General features: G+C 30.9%; 1 protein-coding gene across 13 annotated transcripts in view; it reads right to left on the bottom strand.

Moving 5' to 3' along the window:
• Positions 1-1,747: 1,747 nt before the first annotated feature.
• The window catches only part of LOC109597113 (uncharacterized), a 94,281-nt gene continuing 78,460 nt past the window's right edge, over positions 1,748-17,568 (bottom strand). For 7 of the 13 annotated variants that reach the window (XM_049967080.1, XM_049967079.1, XM_049967070.1 and 4 more), the window contains 8 exons: positions 14,528-14,692; positions 14,325-14,423; positions 9,757-9,978; positions 3,560-3,628; positions 3,008-3,166; positions 2,774-2,913; positions 2,503-2,715; positions 1,748-1,921 (listed from right to left, as the gene is read on the bottom strand). In XM_049967080.1, the coding sequence (XP_049823037.1) occupies positions 1,760-1,921; positions 2,503-2,715; positions 2,774-2,913; positions 3,008-3,166; positions 3,560-3,628; positions 9,757-9,978; positions 14,325-14,423; positions 14,528-14,692 (1,229 nt within the window). In that variant the 3' untranslated portion in view covers positions 1,748-1,759. Of the gene's footprint in view, positions 1,922-2,502; positions 2,716-2,773; positions 2,914-2,967; positions 3,167-3,559; positions 3,629-3,989; positions 4,337-6,074; positions 6,322-9,756; positions 9,979-14,324; positions 14,424-14,527; positions 14,693-17,568 lie in introns of those variants that run through there. The other 6 variants (XM_049967074.1, XM_049967073.1, XR_007547974.1 and 3 more) reach the window with 6 other exon arrangements.

Raw genomic sequence — 17,568 nt, forward strand, 5'->3', positions numbered from 1 at the left:
TAAAAGCGTGAAAAGTGTAGGCTTGGGTTTGTAGAAATAAAACGTCATTTATTGAGTGTATTCTTTAATTGGAAATGATGATTAACAATAATGTGCCCGTGAAAGAACGGAACAGTGAATTAGGCATTCAAATATTCAATTCAACAAGTGAAATTAATTTTACAATCTAAAATAAATTACTCCTAACATTTACGATAATTAGGCTAATGACGAGAGGAATATGTGATTTGATTATTAGCCAATTCAATTAAATAAACGGGTGTCCCTTCGTCATTAATACACAAAATTATTACTACATGTAAATATAACAGTTCTTGGTCGAGTGCAGTACATTTTTAAACTGTGCTGAGCTTTAAACAATTATTAAACCACAGCGCAGCTTAACAAGCAGTCTTTGGGATGAACTATGTCACAACTAATGAATATATACTTCATCAACATTTATAATTATTCATTAAATATTTGCGAATGTTAACATTTATTAAATATATGTATATATCAATTCCTTAAACGTAATAAAAACAGTTCTATACTCATTACATGGAATGTGCCCGGTCTAAAATTAAGTTTTATTACTTTGATATAATCAGGGTTACAAATAAAAGCATCTCTCGCAGGTTTTTGTTTTTGAAATATTTTGAAATTCTTCTGTTTCTAATACTAGCAACAATTTTTGTATGAGAGACAATTAGACATTATTAATTAAAACACATGCACCTTCGTTCATTGAATATTATCTTACTCGGGCCTGTTGAGCATTTTTTTTATTGGGTGCACGTATTTTAATTCATCAACTGAAAACCCTCCACTAAAATATACCGCCCGTTCGGGATATAAAAAGTGCTCATAAGATAAGAGGACGTGCTGATATATTTCTGTTATTTTTGTTAGTTTTTAATCACATACATTAGGATATAAACTATCAACATTTACAAAAATAGGTCGGACTACTTTTTCTAATGTTCAATATTATCTTCGGTGACGGAAACACCCCCTTTCGACTCTTAATCTGAACTGAAATAATATTTTTGCATCAGCTAAAGGTATTACTGTGGTCTTGTTTGATTACAAAAACAAATAACCAAATTTTGTATAGTTTCTCAATTAGTAAATCCTAACAGGGTGTTTCCAAACACTACGTAACCTAGAAAACAAATCAACCACCCTATTTCCTGACAAACAGAGGCCTGCTGTTCGATGATATGTACAGATTCTTCCTGTACAGATTAGTTTTCTCCACGTCCTCGCTGATGGTGTAAATCGACGATATTCTCAGGCCGTTTTTGTCCGGCAGGACCTTGTAATTTGCCCTGTTGCCCTCCTGATTCGACCCCTGGAGCAACAACGGTCTCTTCTGCGAGTCCGACTTGCTGTGGTTCCTGAAGAAGTTCACCACGTGCTTGGGGGTGGACAGTCTGATCGACAAGGGACGTTTCGTTGATGAGAACGGCGCCTTGCCGTGCAAGAAAGCCAGCTCATTTATGCGACGCTTGACCACGTTGTTGTTGTAGACGTTGGTCTCCTTGGATGCCTTCGCGTTGTTGAAGTTATTGTAGTAGTACTGCAGAATGCTGCCCGAATTCTGTGTGGTCTTGTTGATGTTGCTGGGTTTCTTTTCGTTGTTCCTCTGCCTGTTGAAGTTGTTGTTCTGCACCACCAAACGCGACGGATTGGGGTAGTAGAGTTTGCGCAGCGTCGGCGCACCGGTCGCTGCGCACGTGCACATGTAGTTGGCTTGGCAGGCGACTTCGATGTGGTGTCACACCTCTTGAAGGAACTTGACGGGACAGACGCCCTGGCGGTTGTCCCCGGAACGGATCATGACCATGCCGTCGAGCTCTTCGCCAATCTGGATAACGATTTGGTCGCGCAGCAACATTAGACCGTTGTCGCCGTCAGACACCTGAAGGTTGTGGGTCACCTGTACAAAAAAATCAGTTTATGAATTTGTAGTACGTAATTTAGTTTGGAATTATTCATTAGTTTATCGTGCAGCGACAAATTCTTATCAATTTGTCTAGGTCAAGGTCTTAAATTTCCTGTGACATTTATCGTAAAGCCAATAACAAACAAATGTGTCTAATTAATTTTATATAATTAAATATAAGATCCATTAATATCCTTTAATTTTTGCCGCCAGATTGTGTTAAGAGATTTAATCAATCCTATTAAACTCAGGGCAATTCATAAACCCATAATCACCCCCCAAGTCCTAAAATTTAATAAAGACATATAAATCCTTCCCAATCGTGTTATTGAAAGGCACTCAAGTCCCAAAACCCTTCAAATTATTGATTGACTACCCTCAAATTACAGTTGATTTTTACCGAAACTGGAGATGAGAGAACTAAAATTCCCGACGTTCCCGAATGCCATTACGGCTAATGGATTTTCCGTCGTCGCTATTTGGGGTAGGTACGTCAGGCAAATATCTTTACCGATCGCGGTTTCAGATTTTAACAATAAATGTTACACGGACCAAATCGACAGGAGGGCACTCACTTGCAACGGTTTCTCTCCAGATGACAGTTTAGAAACGTATTTCGACGGGAAAAATCCGACTCTTCCGAGGCATTTACCCTTCCACCAATCCGGATCGGATGTATCGATGACTGTTACTTTGTAGCCGGCCTTCAAATCCAACTCGTCCTGATGTCTGGACTTGAAGTTGTACAGCACGACGTACAAATTTGTCGGAAGCAACCTGTGCGACTTCTGAAAATAACAAATAACATAACATATTAAAAACTAAGAGTTAAATGTTGTTATTTACTTTTCCTCCAACTGGACTTGGACAAGGAGAAGTACTGGCAGAAGATGGGCTTTTCTCATTGTCGTCCGGAAGCTCAACAGAAGACATCCTTATGTTTTTGGCCGACAACAACCTCCTGTTGTGAACTGGACTGGAAGGGGCTAAAACCAAAAGAAATGTCACCAACCCATCACCAATGAACAACACCTACACACAAAGCATGCATAGAACTCAATGATGGTGCAATTCTCATACATTGTATCCGAGAAGAAGAGCTCTGAGTGGAATGCGGATCGCTGGCGGTGTTGGCTCCGTGGTGCCTCCTTCTCTGCACGTGTTCCGTACTCTCCGGCGAGTCCAGGCTCAAACTTTTCATTCGCAGGTTGAGTTTCTGGCGTCTCGGCGAGTGGGGAGCTAATTGGAAAAATGTATGAGTTAGGACCTATGAGTGTGGATGAAGGATAGAGTCGTGCACTAACTGTGACGTTGGAACCCGTTTTAGGGCGTTTTAATGGAGGCTAAGGGGTCGCTAAATTGGCAATTTTAAACTAGGCTTGTTGGAGCTTTGGGATTACTGTCTGGGGACGTTTAAAATTGCTCTATTAAGTCACTAGAAATTTATCATGGTTTTGACGTTGAATGTTACGACACAGAAACTCATTTTAAGTAATATAAATTGATCGGAAGTTGGGAGAAAAAAGAAGTTTGATGTTGGACAATTATTTCATTTTTTAATTTAATAATTGGGGTTTTTCTAGTGACTTTTGAGGGAGGATCTGACTAAACTTCCAGAGAACTAATACAGACCAAATTGAGACTTGGTCCCAAGTAACTGACCGAACGTCACAGCGCTGGCAGAAGACTTCATGCTTGTTCCTGATGAAACAACACCAAAAAAAGAAAAAAGAAACAACGTTACAGAAAACAGCTACAACTACATTGAACTACCAGTTTTTCACTGCAACTATCAACAAACATGCAACAAACCAACAACAACAAAAGCAAAAAACGGTTAGATTCAAACAACAACAGACAACAAGTGATAATGTGCAACTTTCAAAAAAACGTGCAGATGAGACAAATGGATAAATGTTGGGAAGTACACAGATGAGGGATTAAACTGGGGGATGAATTCCACTGCTGAAAATGTTAATACAAAGAAAAACCACTCCAAAAAACTGCGTTAATCATCAACTCCCTGACTTACATGAAGTGCCACGCATAAAAAATAAACCAGTTCATTCGTCATAACTTTATTTATCACAGTTCAGAAGGTGTTTAACAAAATAAAACAATCAAAAGACTTAACAATTGAGCAAATACAGTGGTAAAACTAAATAACAACTGTGGGATTCGGCGCCCAAGTTGGCGACAGCGTCCATGTGGGGGTTTATAATTTTTTGGCGGAACATTTTTACTTTTTGGATTTCGAACGGGATCGGAGGTTGGGCGAGCTCTTTCCCGGCGAGGGTGACGGGGGTGTGGGGGGTAACAGTTCGAGGCCGTTGCCGTTGTTCATCTGGGGACCGATGCACAAGGGCTGGCCGAACGGTCGGGTCCCGGAGGCGTCTTGCGAATTGCGCTCTGAAAATTTCCAAATCAATGACGACAAGAGAAAACAGGCCGCGGGGGAAGTACCGGATTTTGTCTCGTGTTCCCGCCGAATTCTCGAAAAAGAACCGAGTCTTTCCATCGAATAAAAATGAAATATATAAACAAAATTTTGTCTTGTTACAAATGATTATACATGTATAATTTGCAGTGAATTAATGAACTAAAACAACAAATTTAATTTAAATGTGAACATCTTGTAAATGTGGAACCTCCAGAAAATTTGATTACAATTACGTAGTCAACTGAAATTCACTTAATTACTGTACAAATTGGAATTTCCTTTAACGAGTCAATGACAAAACTGAAAAACAACAACTCAATTGTAAATCGTGCTCGAATAAATTTTCTCGAAGGTAAAAAAACGAATTGGAACGATAAACAAGTAATTAAAAATTAATCGCTTAATGTTCCCTGTTTGTGAATTCCGCACGAGAGAAAAACACCGGTAACACAATAAAAACGAAGGAAGATCAAAAAAGACCGTCTAGAAATTAGAATATAATGCGGAGCACGCTTTTCAATTAGCTGCGTTCAACTCTTGGAAATTTCACTGAAAAGAAAAGCCTGTCGTTCTGTTTTGTTTGTTTTACTCTTTCGCTCCATCTCCCATTTTTATTTTGTCGCAAGACCTGCCAAAAATTCAACTAAACTACTACTAGGAAAATAAAATAAATCAAAAAACTACCAAAAAAACAAAAGTGTATTTACACAACAACAGTATATGTTAGAAACAAAAAATTACAAAAAAAAAAAAACATGTGGGATGAAGTTAATATGTTGTGGAATTAATGAAATTACTGCTTGGCTGCAGCTCCGAAGACCTAAGATGCTGAAATCCCCGGTATCTCCGGGATTTCAGGACCGCAAAATTTAATTAAGGTGAAAGAGAGACATCCTCAAATTGCCGGCTTATTCATCATGTGTAACTTGATCCTTTCCATCTATCTAATCTAACTGTTTCTGTGACACATTAAAAGTTATCTAATTTGATCTTTCATGCAATGTGTATCTTTTACAGTTTTAAAATGGTTAACCCAGAAAACTGAAACTGAATTAAAAGTAGTGTTTGTGTAAGAGTTTTGAAACTAAGTTTATTTTCTTAATTGGATTTATTTTAAACTTGAACATGATGATGGAGAGTGTTGTGTAAATACTTGATGTAAAAAAAGAGCGATCGAGTAAAACAATCTAACTGCAATTGCAAGCGAATCGTAGTAAATCAAAAATAAATAAAGAAAACGAATCAATTTTGTAACAATTACTGAGGTCGGAAGGTCGTTTTCGTCCAAAATAAAATAAACCATTGAAAAGGCCAATTCGAAGCAATTGTTACAAACCTTGTGTGCGTTCCTGAAAAGTACAAGTGTTTCGGAATAGTAAAAGCGCGGCGACAAAAAAAAAGGCACAACATTCAAACCCAGAAAAACGCGATTTACTTGCACATTTTCATCCGGTTATCGAACGGGAACGAGGATCGATAAGTAAGGAAACGGTACATCTAATAAGTAGTAGTCACATTTAACGAACATCGAACATGCAAATTGCATCAGCTAATAATGAACCATGTGCATGTAAATCCAGGACGACACACACATTCTCATCTTCACATCTATAATCCGAAGCCACAATCACGCAACGCCCTTTTGGGGATTGTGACGTTCGAAAGCAAATTAAAAGAAACGAAAATAAAAATAAAACAGACACTGACTGACAGAAAATCAAAAGACGGACGAACAGAACAAACGGACAAAAAGGACACAGAGCAACGGTATGATCGGCGTGTTCGTGGATGGCCGTACTTTCTGGCAGGGAGATGGAGCGATGTCCGGGCGATCCGTGGCGGGACCGCGATCCGAATCCGGTCAGGCTTTTCATTCCGGCGAATATGCGCCGCCTCATCGACGAGCTCTCCCCCGCCGACGGGGTGGCCGGCACCTGGTGCACGTATCTGCGGTCTAAATCAACCAATCGTGATGAAATTCTCAATTATTTCCAATGTTCTTTCTTGTCTTTTATTATTATTATCATTGTTTTAATTAGTTTGTCTTGTTTCAATTAATGACACGAGCCAACAAACTGATTTTTTTTTGGTGCCGTATATATTTAATATTTTAAATGTGATCCATTCAAAATTTCTCTCTGAATTATTTATCAAGTTTAGTTTTTGAGATCCATAATTGGATTTAGTTCAGATAACGGTAAAGAAATAAATTTATCTTTTGAGGTCATAACAGACGTTACTCTGGAATCCAATTAGCCCAAATTACCTGCTGCCTTACCAGTTTCTGTCTAGATTTTTCGAGTTGTTTAATATTAAAATATTATACTGAAATCATGGTACCCATAAGAAAATATGGCTGTCTAAATCATCCTATTGGTTTCTATTATGTATGTGGATAATTCCCTTGAAAAAAAAATAGAGGGTCTATATATTTGACTTTGTGTAAAAAGCCTACCTAGTATGCTTTGGTGTCCATTTAGAAGGATAAATTTCATATTTTGTATTTAAAACATTTGAATATTTACTGCAACGGAACTATTGGAGAAAAAGTACCTAAAGTTTGACATACCAATGATTTAGAAGAAATGACGAAGTGATCACCAATAAGACTTACATAAATACTCATTCTATTTTTCAGTAGTCTTGAAGAAAACTACAGTAACACTGAAACATATTTATCAATTCTTCTACTCTTTAATCTGCAAAAACTGAAGGATCTCATAGAAAACCTTAACCCCTCACAGAGGTCAGTCAAATTACTTGTAATTATCTTGTTTACACTTTGTCGTAAAAAGATAAATGAACATAACCTAATATAAATACTACAGAAAGCCCTGAAGAAGAAGTACTCATTATATTATTCAACAATCTTCAAGAAAACGGTTATTTTACAATAGATTTAACAATTTTCTAACCATTTAATCAGCAAAAACTGAAAAACTTTTTAAAAGACTTCCACCTCTTACAGGAGTCAAATAAATTACTTCTACTTACTACTTATCTTGATTAAATATAAAAGAGATAAAGATAAAAACATAAGTAAGCATATCCTAATCAGAATTCAACAAAGAGTCCTGAAGAAATAAACATTCCATCCTTCAGCAGTCTTGAGAAAATGACAATGTGCTGTTACTATTGAAGTAACAATTTTAATCTTTATCATAAAAGACATAAATGAACATCTCTTAATCTAAATTCATCATAAAACCCTGTAGCAGATTTAACAATTTTGAAACCATTTAATCAGCAAAAGCTGAAAGACTTTTTAAAAGACCTCAACTTCTTATAAGAGTCAACTAAATTACTTTCATCTTGATTAAATGATAAAAACATAAGTGAAGATATCCTAATCAGAATTCAACAAAAAGACCTGAAGAAATAAACGTTTCATCCTTCAGCAGACTTGAAAAAACGACAGTGAGCTGAAAGATTTTATAAAAGATATTAACCTCCTATAAGAGACAGCCAAATTACTACTACATCTTGATTAAATGGGAAGAATATACTTTATTGAAGTAACAATTTTAATCTTTATCGTAAAAGACATGAACATATCTAAATCTAAATTCACCAAAAAGCACTGTAGATATACTCATTCCGTTGTTCAGCAGTCTTAGATAAAAACGACGTTGACTTTGAAGCAGATTTAACAATTTTGAAACCATTTAATCAGAAAAAGTTGAAAGATTTCATATCAGATCTGGACCTCTTGTAAGAGTCAGTCAACTTACTTTCATCTTAATTAAATGTAAATAATACTCTTTATCGAGATAACAGTTTTACACTTACAGTAAATGGACATAACATATCCTAATCTATATCTCGCAATAAGACCTGAACAAATTCTCAATTCAACCTTCAGTAGTCTTAAAGGACACGACACTAACTGAAAAGAGATAAAGATAAAGACAATTGAATATATCGTAATCTAGATTTAGCAAACAGAGGAAAGAAAGAATACTCATTTCCACCTTCAAATGTTTTGAATAAGACAACGGTGATTTTGAAGCAAATATAACAAATCTTCAATTGTTTAATCAACAAAAACTGAAACGTCTCATAGAAGATCCCAACCCCAATCTGATCCTTCAGCGCCCTTCAAGAAAACAAATGAATGATGAGATTTAAATCAACAAGAACTGAACTATCTCATAAAAACCTCCTCTCTTAAAGAACGAATTACTTGCATCTAGATTGAAAATTTACTTATTTAGTTACCAATATTATATAACTTTTTTCAAATAAATATCTAACTTTTTTTGTTGTTTTTTCCTAGTTAATAAAAATAATAATAACATGAAAAATACATTACCTTAAAAACTAAATATGGTAAATGAAATTTAATGGCTATTTTGGATTCTGCATTTTTTTCAGGGACAGTTGAAAAATCGTTAGCACCAAACTCGCTGTTGACCTGTGTTTTTTTATCATTTTATTAACAGTAAAAAACAGTAAAAACTACTAAAACCGTTATTATAAAAGTAATGCTAAAATCAAAACAAAACAAACTTATGTTTTATATAAATTTCGTACAAATTGAATATAAATTATTCACATTATACCAAAATTTTATTTTTTTATTTAATAGAAGCAGAAGCTTGTATATTAAATATTAATATTAGTTTGTAAATAATAATGATAAAACACAACTCACATCATTTTGATATTAGTTCAGGACATACAAATATGTAAATAATAAATACATACACAATTGTTATAGAAATATATTTACAATAAAATCGATGCAATAAATCATGTAGGTTAATATTTCCACACTTTTATGAAATGATACGCTGTAGCTTTTAGTTTGTAACTTACCTTTTTATTATTAATATATATATTGATAATACATACACAAATAAATAATCCCCCAGATTAAAAACAAGGATAAATAATTTGGTTTATCGAAGGAAAACGTCAGGAGAAGAAGGACAAATAAATTTTCTAGTCATAATCAAATTTCAACGCATGCAAAAATTCTAGACATTAAAAAGAACAGTAAAACAACACTTTGAAAACCACAAGTGAAAAATTAATTTAACATCTGGACGTAATTTGGTGTAGTCCTGAAGCAAATTGAATATTGATCGTAATAAATCATTCGGCCTGTAATTTAGTCAAAATCGATTCGTTTTCTACTGATAAGCGTTGCCACAAAACCGGACATTACTGTCACATGAATCGCTCCCGATTCAACCGTCCGGCAAATTGATTTATAAATTTATAATGCACTTTGCACAAAGCCGATTTTTGACTAAAACAACATGCCAATGCTGAACGATTGTTTCGGTGGTTTTCCTAAGACTATTTATTATAAACGGTGCTCGGGTGCTGTCGAACCAATGGCACAAATCAAACAAACTCGAAACTTGAAAATTCATGTCTCCACCTGAGCTGGTGGAACAGGGGGCGGGATTGACGACCGCCAGCGTGGAACCGGTTGCCCTGCACGGGGCCGCCACCGCTTTCCGGTTCAGACTTTGGCCCGAGCTGCCGGAACTGCCGCCCGACGAGGCGGCCACCGTCTCCACGTTGACTCTCGGCCGGCTGTTCGATATTTCCGTGGCCTGCTTCAGCACCTGGTAGATCTGGTCCACCACCTCGTTGCCTTCTGGTAAGTTTTCGGTTTTTGATATATTTGTTTTGTTTGTCAGGGTTTAATAATATTAGATTAACAATTAAAACCATTAGAGTGTGTTAAACACATAGATCAGTTTCTAATAAAATGTGCAAAATATTAAAAAAATCAATATCTTAGAATAGGAAGAATATAACATAATCATTATTTTTTTTTGTTTCAGAATAAACTGGTCCAGAACAATGCTTTTAATAATTCCTACAACATACTTTATTATATTTCCAAATCAAATACCGTTGGGGAAGTTTTTGTTTAAAATATATTGATTATTTAGATATTAAAATAACAAAAACACTCTTTGCTCATAAAATAAGTGGAATATTAAAATTAAAATATTTCTTACTTATGTTAGAATAAAAAAACACCACAATGGTTGTTTTTTTGTTGTTTCATTATAATTTTGATTAAATTATGGATTCAGAACAGTGCTTTTAAAAATATAAATCCATAATGCCAAAGTATTTCCATATTTCCTGCACAATTGTTTTTGTTTTTGATTAATTGTTTATTGTGGTTAATAAAATAAAACGATTATAATTCCTAATGAAACTCTTAATCACACAGAAACTCCCTTTTTTCATAAAATGAGTAGAATATTAAAACAAAACGATTCCTTAGAATAAAAAAACACCCCAATAATTGTTTTTATGTTTCAGAATAACTTAGATTAAATTTTGGGTCCTGAACAGTGCTTTTAACAACAGAAACCTACTTTATTATTCATTATATCAAAGTGTATCCATATTACATACACAAGTGGAGAAAGCTTTTTGTTTTTGATATATTGATTATTGCTAGTCTCAAAAAATAACAATAATAATTCATATTGAGAACTGTTAAACATAAAAAACACTATTTTCTCATAAAAGCAAAAGAATATTTAAATTAAAAATTTTTTTAGAATAAAAAACACCATATTGTTTGTTTTTGTTTAAGAATGACTTTAATTAAATTTTATGTTCAGAATAATCCTTTCAACAATATAAATTCAGTTTATCATTCATAATGTCAAAATATTTCCATATTTCATACACAATTCGGGAAAGTTTTTGTTTTTTATTAATTGTTTATTGTGGATATTAAAATATAACGATTATAATTTATAATGGAAACTCTTAAACACATAGAAACTCCCTTTTCACATAAAATGAGTAGGACATTACAAAAAAAATGATTTCTTAGAATAAAAAAAAACACCACAATGATTGTTTTTTTTTTTTGTTTCAGAATATCTTTGATTAAATATTGGATGCAGAACGGTGCTTTTAACAATAGAAACCTACTTTATCATCCATTAGATCAAAGTATTTCCATATTTCATATACAAATGGAGAAAGTTTATTTGTTTTTGACATATTGATTATTGTGAGTCTTCAAAAAATAACGATAATAATTCATATTGAAAACTTTTAAACACGAAAAAACACTATTTTCTCATAAAATCAAAATAATATTTAAATTAAACAATTTCTTAAAATAAAACAAAAACCATATTGCTTGTTTTGTATTTAAGAATGACTTTGATTAAATCTTATGTTTAGAATAATCCTTTCAACAATATAAATTTACTTTATCATTCATAATGTTAAAATATTTCCATATTTTTGTTTTTTATTAATTGTTTATTGTCGATATTAAAATATAACGATTATAATTTATAATGGAAACTCTTAAACACATAGAAACTCCCTTTTTTCATAAAATGAGAAGGGCATTACAACAAAATGATTTCTTAGAATAAAAAAACACCACTATGATTTTTTTTTTGTTTCAGAATAATTTTGATTAAATTTTGGGTGCAGAACAGTGCTTTTAACAACAGAAACCTACTTTATCATCCATTACATCAAAGTATTTCCATATTTCATATACAAATGGAAAAAGTTTTTTTGACATATTGATTATTGTGAGTCTTCAAAAAATAACGATAATAATTCATATTGAGAACTGTTAAACACGAAAAAACACTCTTTTCTCATAAAATCTAAATAATATTTATATTAAACAATTTTTTGAATAAAACATACACCATATTGCTTGTTTTTTGTTTAAGAATGACTTTGATTAAATTTTATGTTCTGAATAATTTTTTTAACAATATAAATTTACTTTATCATCCATAATGTCAAAATATTTCCATATTTCATACACAATTGGAGAAAGTCATTGATTAATTATTTATTGCGAATATTAAAATTTAATGATTATAATTCATAATGCAAACTCTTAGCCACACACAAAAACTCCCTTTTCTCATAAAATGAGTAGAATATTAAAACAAAATGATTGCTTAGAACAAAAAAAAACTACAATGATTGTTTTTTTTTTAATTCAGAATAACTTTGATTAAATTTTAGATCCAGAACAGTGCTTTTAATAACAGAAAACCCATCCATTATATCAAAGTGTATTCATATTTCATATATAAATGGAGAAAGTTTTTTTTTTTTCTTTTAACATGTTGATTATTGTGACGATAATAATTCATATTGGGAACTGTTAAACACAAAAAAACATTCTTATCTCATAAAATCAACAAAATATTAAAACCAAACGATTTCTTAGAATAAGAAAAAACCATATTGCTTGTTTACTTCGATTAAATTTTATGTTCAGAACAATCCTTTTAACAATAGAAACCTATTAAAATATATCCATTACAATTCATAATGGAAGTCTTAAATATACAAAGGCACCCTTTTCTCTTAAATGAGCAGAATATTAAAATTAAATGATGTCTTAGAATAAGAAATAACACCACCATTTTTTGTTTCAGAATAACAGATAAAATTTTAGCACTAGGACAATACTTTTAACAATAAATCTACTTTATCATCCATAATCTCAAAGTATTTCCATATGTCATTAGATAGTAAACTGTTTTTGACATACTGATTGTTGTGGATATTGAAAAATGTTAAGCAGAAACACTATCATTTCATATAATAATCAGAATATTAAAGTTAAACGATTTCTTTGAATAAGAATTAAGAATAACTTTTGATTAAATTTTAGGTTCAGAACAGAGCTTTTAAAAATAAAAATCTACTTTATCATTCATAATATCAAAGTATTTCCATATTTTACATATTATTCGGGTAGTTTTTGTTTTTAATATATTAATTATTGTGAGTTTTAAAAAATAAAGGTAATAATTCAAATTGGAAACCGTGAAACAAAAACATATTTTCATAAAATGATCAGAATATTAAAATTAATGAATGATTGACTTTATTTAGAATAAGCTTAATTAAATTTTAGGTTCAAAACAGTGCTTTTAATAATAGAAATCTACTTTATCATACAAAATGTCAGTCAGTTTATGTTATTGATAATTGATTATTGTGATTGTTAAAAAATAACCGAATAAAATTTATTGAAAACTTAAATACACACATTTCTCTCTTAAAAAGAGTAGAATATTAAAATAAAACGTATTCTTATAATAAGAAAAAAACATAATAATAATAATAATAATGATAACAATTTCTATTGGAATCTATTAAAAACAAAAACATTTCTTTCTTATAAAATAAAATGATTTCTTGAAATGGGAATAAACATCATAAGAATTGTTCTTTGTTTACGCTTAAGTTTTATTATTTTTAATTAAATTTTAGATCTAAAACATTGCTTTTAACGTTAGAACTTTACTTTATCTTCCTTAGTGTCAAAGGGTTTCCATATTTCATAATGTTTCACAATTATTTATTTAATAATGAAATTTTAAACTCTTGTGTTCTTGGAATATTCAAACACAGCATAATAACGTTTTGCACAGTATAATGTAACAATAAACAACAATTGTCTAAAATGCATTCCCAAGAAAAACAAAATAAGTATGTAAATAAAATAATAAAAACTAAAGGAAGTTAACCTAAATTTTTACAACTTTGTAATACACATTTATTCTTCTTGAACATTTATTCTTATTATTGTTAGTCTCCGACTTTTACGACTCAAACAAAAACTACATTATTCCATTTTCAATAAAGTTTACACTTTATGAGCAAACAGATTAAAGTTGTATAAACATGGAAAACTCTATAAAACGAGTTCTCCGGTGCATCGCAGTAAATCTCATTAACAATTGACATTGTTCAAAGAAGTTTTTGCGGCAAAAGCAGATGATTTGTTCTTGTTACGTCGATGTTGTTTCATTTCATTTCTCTATCATACACGAATTCCTGTTCCTGTTTACGCTGATTACAAACTTCCAGTTATCAAGCGAAATGAAATCAAACAGTTTTCATAATAGCTCGGGGTAAATTAATAATGAATAAATAACAACAATGCGTTAGTCACAACCAAAAATGTACCTAAGACGGAGTTTGCGGAACCGTGGGGACGCAGCCTATTATTGTCCCTAATTGACAGTCGCCTATTTATCGTCGGCATTGAATAAACTTCAGAGATCCCTAACAAATCAATCAAGCCATTACAACAACAACCACAACAAACGAAAATCACCCCCCTTGAATAATTGGCCGGAATTATCAAAGGAAGGTTAAAAATGACTTACTTTCTTCCTCGACGGCGGGTTCCGGGACCCGCGTCTCAATTTCTGACGTCGATTTTTGTCTCCTGAGGAGTCGCGCTTTGGTCTGGCATTTCGAGGCTTTGTCCTGACAGTCGACGTGCACGTTCATCTTGCATATCCTGCATTTCAATCCTTGTCTCGTGTGACCTAGAACAAAAACATTCCGTTATTGACCCAAATAAATACTTAACATTCTTTCATTGGTGAAACTATAAGAAAATAATCAATAAAAACCCCATCAAATTATACATAAACTAATAATAATGATAAGTCCAAACATAAACAACTTTCTATTGATAAATATGATGGAAACAACCAATTGGATATTGACATAATGAATAAAACACAAACATTATCGAAATGGAGGGTGGAAACGCAATTACTAGTTCGATTATTCTTATTGTTACCGACGTATTACGTGTAGGAAACCATAAAATTGACAGAGACGGAGTCGTGTAAAACCCCGGGCTCATACTTCGTGAATCCAAATTAAAATTTAATTAATAATGCGGACTCACGTTGTATTATGTTTGGTCGCGTGATTAGATTAATTATCGGTTTCCTTTACAATTACGAGCTTTATTAATCTCCTTCGAGTAATTTGTGCTAGTTCTATTGTTCGAATGAATTGTTTAGCCGCTATTACGAAGAGTCTATGATGTTATTATTGATCAAAAGAATCAAAAGACGGATTAATCAAGAACTGGTCGACTTTGGATGTTAAGGTACAAACTGAAATGTCTAGAGAGCTTAAAGCTACAGAGGCTGTAAGTTTTTGGAAAGGCACTGTAACCAAGAGTTCCAGTGTTGGACAAATGATTTCTACATAAATTAAGTGAAATTAATGGGATTAGGCATTTGACAATAGCCAATTCTTTCCTTGTACGCAATGCAAATGAACCTTTTTACAAATCGAAAACAATCTTCGTCGGTGTGGACAATGGGTTAAAGCTAGGCCTAGAAAACTCTTAATTCAAATAAGATTTTACATATCTATATGGTAGACTGGGAGTAGAATTTTATATATTGGCTATCCACCAAAAGGTCAAAGATAAAAAAATTGGTTCTTCCTCTTTATGGCAGAGCAAAACCACACATTGCATCAGGAGTAAATGTTAAATATAATATATTCTCGATATTTCTCCAATGATTATTTATTTTTGTTATTGTCAATTTTTTAATATTTATTTTGAAGAGAAAATTAGAAGAGAAAAAACTTGGACATGTTAAAAATATGCTTGAAAATCTAAAATTCCAATATTTTTTCTTGTTTGCCACAAGAATTCATTATTAAATCATATTCTTGTATATTTCTGTAAACATTCAATACAAACAATAAAAAATACATAAAAAATTACGTTCTATTAATATTTGATTGTAATGGTGATTAATTTATACATAATAAAAGATAATTCTTTAATTTATTTCTTATATTGTTACTGAAAATTGCATATTGTAAAAATACATGAAAATGATTAATAAATTGTAATATGGTGATTATGTTGTTGTATAAAAGATATTTTAAAAAATTTATTTGTAATTGGGTTAGTTAAACTTTAATAACGTAATCTATTTTTTTCCGATACTTAATTATTTTTTTAAATCATTAGTGTGAATTTTATTAAGTTTAATGTTTTATTTAAAAATTCAAAACGATTATACCATTTAATCATAAAGCAAGTAAAGTAAAATTGTTTTATCATTTATAAACTTTTAAATATTTTTTTAATGAATGATTTTAAGGAAATGTTATTTAAAACAATATATGACCACAATGATGAATGTTTTGTTGAATCTGTTCTTTAGTTTAGTTAAATAAAAGTGATAATGAAAATATTATTTAAATTTTGTATCTGTTAACCTTATTGTTTCTTGTTTCTCATAAGGATTTAATAAAGTAAATCACTATTTTTTTATATTATTGTTAAAAATTAAATACATTCAGTAAAAAATACACGTTGAAAAATACATTTGTTCATAATCGAAATTAGTTTATTGAACGAAAGATATTTAGAAAAGTTTATGATATTACTTTTTCCTATACCTAATACAGTATTTTTTAATATTAGTCAGAATTTTATTAATTTCTGAACGGCTCCTTTTAAAAATTTCAAAAAGGTTATAATTAGAAATTAATTTTACTGGTCATTTATTGGTAAACCAGTTTCCTGAAAAATCTTAAATATGTTAAAAATTTATTCGAAAATTAAAACTATTCTATCAACTTTTAAGAAAAATCAATTTGAAGATTTTAATAAAAATATTATTTCAATTTCAAATTTTTAAATCTTTTTTTTTTTTTGTTTCTCATAAGAATTCTTTAATAAAATTCATTGTATTGTATATATTTAATAAAAATACATGAAAAATAATATTGGAAAAAATATATGATGTGATATGATATGATATGAACAATGGTAATTACTTTAGTTGAACTTTTTAATTTTTTTTGAATCTAAGTGATAATTACAATGTTATTTAAATTTTATATTTGTTAATCTTATTGTTTCTCATAAAAATTTATTACTAAAGTTAAAAAAATTCACTATTTTCTTATATTATTGTTATACATTCAATAAAAAATACATGAAAAATAATGTTGGGAGACATATTTGATTATAATGGTGATTACTTTGTTGAATGAAAGATATTTAGGCTATTCGTTATTCAGTTTCAGCTACTTTTTTCTACACCTAATATCGAATTTTTTAATATTATTGTGAATTTTATTAATTTTTCTGCTACTCCATTTAAATATTTCAAAAAGATTAACTAGAAATTCATTTTACTGTTCATTTATTGGTAAAGCAGTTTGCTGAAAAATTTTATATATGTTAAAAATTTACTCAAAAAGTAAAACTATTCTATTAACTTTAATTTATTAAAATATTTTAATGAAAATATTATTTTAATTTCAGATTTGTAATTTTTTTTTGTTTCTCATATTAATTCATTATTAAAATTAATAATTTTATTCTATTATTTTCAATTGTACACATTCAATAATAAATACATGAAAAATA

The sequence above is a fragment of the Aethina tumida genome, chromosome 5 (genome assembly GCF_024364675.1).
Source record: "Aethina tumida isolate Nest 87 chromosome 5, icAetTumi1.1, whole genome shotgun sequence".
Lineage (NCBI taxonomy): Eukaryota > Metazoa > Arthropoda > Insecta > Coleoptera > Nitidulidae > Aethina > Aethina tumida.